General features: G+C 45.3%; 1 protein-coding gene across 2 annotated transcripts in view; it reads right to left on the minus strand.

Moving 5' to 3' along the window:
- The window catches only part of Mcc (MCC regulator of WNT signaling pathway), a 489,620-nt gene that overhangs the window by 269,282 nt on the left and 211,334 nt on the right, over positions 1-9,004 (minus strand). The window contains exon 1 of one of the 2 annotated variants that reach the window (XM_008825253.3): positions 6,069-6,613. The exons of the other annotated variant lie outside the window; for it this stretch is intronic. Within the exon in view, the coding sequence (XP_008823475.1) occupies positions 6,069-6,125 (57 nt within the window). The 5' untranslated portion in view covers positions 6,126-6,613. Of the gene's footprint in view, positions 1-6,068; positions 6,614-9,004 lie in introns of those variants that run through there. 2 annotated transcript variants of the gene reach the window in all.

Below are 9,004 nucleotides of genomic sequence, written 5' to 3' on the forward strand. Positions count from 1 at the left end.
TCTCTCTCTCTCTCTCTCTCTCTCTCTCTCTCTCTCTCTCTCTCTCTCTCTCTCTCTCTCTCTCGTGCACGCACTCTCCTCAGGCTCTCTCCTCCGTTCATGATCACAAGCTTAATCTCTGAGCAGCCTGCTCTTCTATCACACTTCCTCCTTTGTCTTATTACTTTGACATCTACTTGGTTCTAGCCTCAGGTACCACCTCTGTGGCTCCACCCACTTCTCTTCCTCTGGATATGATTCATGGCCTCACTGTGATGGTCAGTACATAATTCCCTAAAACCTGGCTGCCAGTTACACCAGCCACACACCTCCGGCTGCCAACTTTACCAGCTATACCACTTCACCCCACAGTGATCTGACCAAATGCAGTAGAAGCCAGAGTTCTGCCAGAAAGTTTGGGAGAGCCCTAATTCTAATGACAGAGGAAGCTTTACCCTTCTCATTCTGGTGCATCAGATATCAAAGCACCAATCCTTCAGGTGTTGAAATGCGGCAGGGTGGCAGAGCTGTTTCCTTTGCTGAGGGATCACTCCACTCCTTATCAACTCATCTGTTTTCAGGGCTCTGGAAACTCAATGCTTGGAATTCTTCAACCCCTAGAAGGTGATGTCCCTTTATTCTAATCATATCCATTTCATTGTTATCAAGAACACATATCTGAGCACTGCTCAGAGATTACAATACAAATCAAGTTAAACAGGTTTGTTAAATAGCACGCTCCCTTCCAGCATGTGCTAGAAGCTGAGAGCAGTAACAGAAACTATGGAAAGGAGGTGGTGCAAATAGTGCCACTCTAGAGGAAGTCAGCCTCCACGCAAAACATGGCTTACCTTTAACAAGATGTTCAGTCTGGGTAAGATTCCTCACTGTGTGTGTGCGCGTACGGGTGTGGAGAACAGTCACGCATGTGCCATGGGCCATGTGTGGAGGTCAGAGGACAATTTTCAACTTTAAGGAATCAGTTCTCTCCGTCCGCTGTGGGTTCTGGGCATTGAACTCAGGTCATCAGGCTTGAGTGGCAAGCACTTTTGCCTGCTGAGCCATCCCATCGGCCTGAATTCTCACCTTCTTATGTCTCATTTTCTATACCTTTAACACAACTATGACAATTGTCTCTCACAGAGTTTTTGACAATTATGTATGTCAGTTATCTGCAACTACTACAAGTCACTAAATGAAATGCTAAACCAAAATAAAACTGACTACTATCAGGCATTGGAATTAAGAGACTGGGGCCCCAGACAAGGTTCTGTCCTTTTGTGACCTCTGGGATAGATTAAAAATATTCTCTGTCACAGCCCTGGAGGAGAAGTGGAATCACTTTCTTTTCATGTCATTGAATATGAGTTGGCCACATAGCTGTTCTAACCAATAAAAGTGACCCTGGGCCAATGTCAGCCCTACATTCTAAGAAACATGGCAGCAGGGCTGGGGATATGGCTCAGCTGTCAGGATGCTTGCCTAGCAGGCAGGGAACCCTGAGTTTGATACTCAGCACTACACAAGCCAGGCTTGGTGGCACATGCTTGTAATCCAGCACTAGGGGGATGGAGGCAGTAAGCAACATAGTTCAAAGTCAGCCTGTGCTACACGAGAGCTCATCTCAAACCACTCTCACTTCTTACCCCTGAGAAAAGAAACCTAGCAGTTACACCTCCTCTTTTTCCTCCTTAGAACACAGCTGACTTAACAAGAAAAAACGCCAAGGAGCAAATGAAGAGGTCCATGTGGAAGAAAGCTGAGATGCTCTGCCAGTTTAGACGCAATCCCAGGTTGTCATCCACGTGCTTAAACTATCTTAGATGTGGATCATCTTGCTCCGGTCACAGACACAAGTACTCTGCAAAACTGCAAAACTATGAGCAAATAAAGTGCTAGTTTTCTAAAGACTTTATTTTTATTTGTGGGGGTGAGTGTGAGTGTGGGTATGCACATTTGTGCAGGCTTCTGAGGAGGCCAGAAGAAGGCATCGAGATCCCCTGGTGCTGGAGTTGCTGATGGTTGTGAGTCATTTGATATGTGCACTAGACACTGAATTCAGGTCCTCTGCAAGAGCAGTAAATCCTCTTAACCACTAAGCAATCTCTCCAACCCCAAGACTGCAATCTTCAGCACCTAAATTTTGAGTTGTTACATAGCTCTTAACAATGAAAAAAGGGGAAACAAAGAAACCCAAAACTTCAATCCAAGCACTTAGCATCTATTCTTCAAATTCCCTCAAGAGGGAGGAAAGCAGTAAGGTGTTTATTCATTTAAACATCTGACATCTGTAGGACATCTATTATGTGCCAGACTCCACACCTCTTCCTGCCACTGCAGGTATATTGTTATGGTCTGTGGCTGAGGTCAACACTACACAATTTATTAGTGTTGTATAATTCTATAAAGAAAGAACAATACAAAATAGAGCATATGGGAAATGGGTGATCTTACAGGCTGCTTCAACTCAGACATAATTAACCTGTGATAAGTACATCTGTGAAATGGCTACTCACACATGATCACATGAGATAATCTATACTGAGGACAACTTTCTTCCACACAAGGCTGCTTTTTTTTTTTCTTTTAAGACAGAGTCTCCCTGTAGTCTTACCTGGCTTGGAACTAGTTATGTAGGCCAGGCAGGCTTTGATCTCACAGAGATCTACCTGTCTCTGCCTCCCCAGCGCTGGGATAAAAACCATGTGCCACCATGTCCCAGCTTACAAATCTGCTTCTTAATTAAAGTGTCAATAAAACCATGTTTGAGCTTCAAGATACTGTGCAGCAAGTAAAGATTAAAAGCCTGCTGAGGCCCCTCCACTCCAGAGTGGCAGCAACTGACGAAAAAAGCTCCGAACAAAAAGAAAAAAAAGACTTTCAGTGGCAACCAAATTCTGAATTGGTTTAAGAATCAAATGATGTGACTATGATTGTGGGAAAAAAGTTTCTTACTGACCCCACAAGTTTTATGAAGACATAGCTCACTGGGGGCTGATGGAGAAGATTCCAAAGCTTTCCCTTGATAAGCTTTGGCAGAATTTAACTTAATGTTATTTAAAGTGTGGTCATTCTGGTTCATGATTATGGGGAGAGGGAGGCTAAGAGTGAAATATTTAATTTTCTAAGCATTTTTTATTTGGCTGATATTGAAGTCCTTCCTTAACCTCCGGTTATGTGTTTCTGCAGGTTTTTTTATTCCGACAGAGGATAGCTAAGAAAACAGCAAATAATCAATTCATGCTTCTCAAATTTCCTGCATTTGTTGTTATTGCTTTTGTCAGTTCAGACTTGAGATGAGCATTTTTGAATAGAAAAAAAAAATGTGTTTGCATAGAGGCAGTTTTACTCTGCTGTAATCAGCTCACAGGATTTTGAAATGCTATCATTCAAACTAAGGGATTACAATACAAGTCAATTTAAGCAGACAAAAGGAACACATTCAAAATTTCCTGTTCCCACTTTAAAGTTCTTGCTCCTACAAAACATCTAGGGGTGAACACTCAGACCTAAGTCTCCCAAACTCCTACACCCATACTCCTTCAGCTACCTCTGTGCCACACAGAGACCAACACCCCTGTGACTGGTCACCAAAGAAAATTTGTTGTTCTCACTAATGTGTCAACAGGTTACAGCTAGAGATTGATTAAAGTAACTCCCCCTTGTTCAGTGTCAACATTATTGTCAAAGAGTCAAAGGACTCCTGTACAAGGGTTAAGCTCACACTCAACACCAGTATGAGGCCTCTTGTTTATGACACTAAGACAATGGTGGGTCCTTTCAGAGTTCTTCCTGCTCCTGAAATGCCTGGTGAACATCAGGCATCTGACCCCTCATCTGACCCCTCCAGTGACCTCCAGACAGCCTCCAGGCTCCTGAGTAGTAAGGGAAACTAAAAGGGCCCCTGTGTATTTCATTAGCTCTGCTTCCAGGTCAGGAGGGGGAAACGGCCACCAGGAGAAAATGGGGAGAAAAAAATGGGATTTTTGCCCTGAAACACTTCAAAGGAAAGCCAGTGTTTAAAAGAAAAATTACAGTGAAAAGAAGAAACTCTATACCAAAGACTTAGCTTGAGAAATACAAATGAAGTATATTTAGAGCTATAGCTATTAGAGAAAGGGTAACTGCTAGAGCCATTGTCCTGATCAATTGAACTGGCATTCGGGTTCATGAGGATGAACCACACACCCCTTCTTGTACTGCAAACTCTCTCACACATCCTTCTTTTAAAACGTACAAAAGTCAAAGTCATCTACCTTACAGGCTACTGCAACTACTCAGCCTTCAGGGAACCTTTGGGCTACAGAGGAGCAACTAAATCATAGGAACCAGAACAGACTCCAGTAAAGGCAAAAAAAAAAGGAGAGATATTGAGGGTAAGAGCAGGAAATCTGTTAGGATACTGATGAGGCAGAAACTTGTTAATTTCCTTCGGAACAAGATAAGCCATATAATATTCAAATACTATTTTTCCAACCAATGCAAGGCCATAAAGCACCCTCAATTCTTTCATTTTGTCACAAGTTTTACAGGGACTGTTTAATACAAGTAAGCCAAGGACAGACAGCTTTCCCACCACTCCAGTGTCTCTAACTCTCTGGGCTCGTGAAGTAGGCTCACTGACGTGCCAGTGCTATCCAAGTCAGACCACATCTTCTCAGCTCAACTCCTAACCCTGCAATTCACTTTTCAACAAGTTATTGAACAGCATCCTTCAGGTGACAGGGTTAAAGCTACTACATAGAGAAGTTGAACATAAAGGGCCTGTCAAAGACTCTTTCCAGAAGGTAGGCCTTTAAACATTTTCAGTTATTAACTGTCCTAGAATGCCAGCCAAATGTTTCTTAGGCAGGTTAGTTACGAAGCATGGCTCTGGAGTCTAGCTCAGATTTGAGACCTAAATAAACATTTGGCAAAACTCTCTTAGTTCCTTGTGCCTCCTCTCTCATTCCCATTTGAAAATTACATTCTCACTCAGCATTTCTGCTGCCTTTCACATCGCAGGGGTTAACACGGGGATTAGGAGAAGCCTCTGCCTCCCACAGCTAACACCTCAAATGCTATTCCACACCAGGGCAAGAACAGTACAGGAGCATGATACAGGACACCGGGCAGACGCTGGTCTCCCAGTTGGTTACCTCCACAGCCCGCTGAGGTTTCCTCTACTCATCTCCTGCTTTTCCTCCTCACCAACCCCTCAGCAGCCCTGCCATCCCTTCATTCTCCCTTACTTAGGCAGCACAGATGATCTCTGAAACGGGTTCTCACATACCCAAGCCATGGTGTTAAGGGGGCTTACTTAAGGCCCCAAGACTCCTGCTGTACATAGCAAATACACAGCCCTCTTCTTCCCTTGAACACCTAGTTTTCAGATATTTCAAGGATGGGAGGGGTGGCCCCAGACATCCTCAAAATCATTTTTTTAAAAGGTGGTTTTATGCATGTTACTGCTCGTATTTGCATTCTGTTTGTAGCTTTAATTTCAAAGCCGGTTTCAAACACTACACTTCGAGCCCAGGAATTGCAAATGTGGCCTCAAAGACACAGGAGTCCAGACTCGGGCAGGAAATAAAGTTCTAAGCAGCTTTGATGTGCTTCCTCCCCCCACCCCACCCCGACGCAGGTCATTCATCTCTACCCAGGAAGGGACCACCTTGCCTGAACCCAAGCAAACGCATCGCCCATGGGAGCCACTGCCTCCCCGCCCCCAGCTCCACCAAACACATTACCCCGGCTTTAAGCTCAGCTGGGATCCCCGGGTGTTTCCGACTTAGATTAGGAATGCTGCATACAAATAAGGGACCCGGGAGTGAAGGGACGGGGATCCAGACTGGAGAAAAACGCCTCAGAGGCTCAGAGAGAGCCTGTTTCTTTTCTAAACCGCTCAGTTCAGACTGAAGTATCAAGCCAGTTCAGGTCGTAGCCTGAGTAACACAAGTTAAAACAAGATCCAGATAAATCCATCAGTCTTCTATTGCGCCACTTCCAGACTGGGAGCACGAGGGGTGGGGTGGGGTGGGGCAAGGGTAGGGGCGAGGAGGGAAACCGAGGCACCGAAACCCGAGCTCTGGATCTCAGCTGTCCCTTACCTCGCTCAGCTCTGCTGAGGACTCGTTTCCGTATTTCACCGCAACTCCAGAATTCATGCCTGCACTTTTCAGAGCGGGCTCGTCCCCAGACCTCGGAGCTCAGGAGCGGGGCTTGGGTTGGCTACCCGCAGCTTGCTCCGCGGCCGCACATTTCAGTCTAGACAGCCATTTTCACCCAAGACAGTGAAAGCCAGGCAGGATCCAGTCGCTGGGAGCAGGCAGAGTCCGGCTGGAGTCTCACCGGCGAGCCATGGCTGCAGGAGACGCCGCGTGCGCTCACAGCTGCAGCAGCGGCCGAGCAGGCGCCGGGACCCGCCCGCACGCGCCCACCGCGGGGTCCCGGGGCGAAGCCACCCTCCGCGCCGCCTCGCCACTCCTACGGTGCCGCGCCGATTCCCATTCCCAGGCTGGCGGGCAGCTCGAGCAGGAGCCCAGCAGAGCTCCGGGGAAACCTGGGCGGCAGCGCGAGGACGATCCGCGCCTTTGGTTTCCGTGAGGAGAGCGAGCCGGAGCGAAGCGGCACTCCTCGCCGAAGTTTCCCCTTTGAATCGTCTGGAGTTGTAAGTGGTTTCTGATTGAACACAGCTGTCTAGCTGCTGGCTACGGGCTGCACGGGGGAGGCGGGGCCAGAAGGAGAAAAGGGGGAGGGGGAGGGCCGAGAGAGGGAGACCTAGCCTGGAGAGCAGGCATCCTTCCAGTGCTCTGCAATAGTAATTACAGAACCCAGGTCCAGAAGGGAGAGAAGAAACAGGAAAAGCCACCTGAGTAATCGTGCAGGAAATTGAAAAAGACAAAAAACAAAAAGCAAAAAACCGTCCCTTATTAGGAGCCGCTTTCCATGATTTAATAATTATGGTCAAGGCAAACCTGAACGCTCTATGTACGTCGGGCAGCACTGAGCGCTTCTCAGCTCCATTAAGATTTTACAAGACGGTGGGGCGGTCATTTTCCCTGATCAGTCTAAAGTCAGTAGAGTGTAAATTCACTGTCAGGTTCCCACTTTCCGTTGCTAGAGCAGAGGGCATTTTCTGCATGTCCTTAGTGAAAATAGAAGATGCTCCAACCCTTGAAAGATGTGATTTATGCTGGCATCTCCCATCTTGCCGATCTCCAGACCTTCGTTAAGAACATGCCTCCAGTGGGTGTGGTAGTGCAGGTCTGTAATCCCAGCACTAGGCAGGCAGAGGCAGGATTAGGAGCTTAAGGCTAGCCTGGGCTACACAGAAAGATACTGCCATAAATAAATGAATAAATAATTATTGCTATCTAAGCAGAGCTGAACTTGCTATTTCTGGAATTTGGAGTATGAATCAGAAAAACCTAAAAAGATTGTTATATCCAACCCATACCCTAGGATCAGCTTTGAGTTCCCTTAGGGTAAAACGTTCTGTGTTTATGGAGAATGGGCTGGGACACAACGGAGCACTGAGATTTTATCCTCATATAAAGTCCACCAAGCCTGGTGGATGGTTACACAGGCAAGTAATCCCAGCTCTGGAGGCTGAGGCCATGGGATCACAAGTTCAAGGCCTGCCCTAGCTACAGAGTGAATTCAAAGTCAGTCTATGAAACTTAGTAAGAGCCTGTTTCAAAGTAAAAAGTAAAAAGAAGGCTGGTGTGGCAAGTCCCAATAAATTTGAGATGCACCAAAAATCAAGGGATCTTTTAAAACAGGAGGTCTGTGGGATTACTTAAGAAATCTCATCAGTCTATTTCTACACAATGGGAACAAAATATCTCCACCTCTGTGACAGGCCTTGGCATTTCCTGAAGCCTTCTATGAAAAAGCCATTGTATTGTTAAATCCAAAGTCTATTTTTAAAAAACCAAGTAGGATGTTTATTTTTGTATTGAAGAAGAAGGAAAGGAATAACATTTGCATACATCTTCCTACTCATCATCTTCCTGTTTAGTTCATTCATTGCCTGATGGCGGCTCTGCTGGGATAAAGAATTTGCTGCTCTTTCTAGGACACTGCTAGGCTGCAGCACCTTCCCAGGGGGGAATGACTGGGAAGACATGATGTTTAACTTACTCATTAAAACTTGTCCAGAACTAACAGGTCTGAGGCTGGAGATGGTAGTATATATAAGTTGACTATCCTTTCACCCTCATGTTTGGGACCAGAAGTGTTTCAGAGTTCAGAGTTTCCTGGGCTTTAGACTTTATATAGACTACAGTTTGAAGAACCTTACTATGAAAGTCCAAGATCTGAAATGCTCCAGAATCAAGTTTTCTTGTTTTGTTTGTTTTGGTGTTTTCGAGATGGTCTCAGGAAGCCCAGATGGCCTTAAAATCGTTGTGTAGCAGAGGATGACCTTGAATTTCTTTTTTTTATTATTTTTTAAATAGTTTATTGAGAATTTCATACATACATATAAGGTGTTTTGATCAAATCCATGCCTGCTCCCTCCCTTCCAACTCCTCCCATATCTCCCCATCACTTTTTTCTGATAACTTCATGTACTCCTTCTTTGATTTATTTATTTTTTTTATGGGGCTTTTGGCTACTCTAACATTCCCCTTCTGAAGACGTAACCCTAAAATCTTTTAAGGATTATATAAAAGCTCCCAAATATTTTTGACATTTTTGGCCTTTGGAATGGAGCATGTTGCTAAGAGGCCCAAGGACATTGTGAGTTTTAGCCAAGAAACGACTACTTTTCTTTGGGGTCTTTTTACCTTAACTGCCTAGCCAATTCCTACCTCCTATTCTTATCGCACCATCCTCTGAAGAGGTCACCAAAATTGTCAATAGGGAATCGGGACACAGACCTCTTTGGCTTCTTCCGTGTACAAGAAAGTCTTTTAGGGGTGAATAGGTGATGTGAAAGAGAAGTAAAGGCAAGAGTAATTAGCATTACCAGTTCTAGACAGGGAGCTAGAAAAAAGTCAGAACAGGGCAATTTTCAAATGTTCATATGAGAGTCCATTGG

This window comes from Nannospalax galili, unplaced genomic scaffold, assembly GCF_000622305.1.
Source record: "Nannospalax galili isolate Female #2095 unplaced genomic scaffold, S.galili_v1.0 scaffold128, whole genome shotgun sequence".
Classification (NCBI taxonomy): domain Eukaryota; kingdom Metazoa; phylum Chordata; class Mammalia; order Rodentia; family Spalacidae; genus Nannospalax; species Nannospalax galili.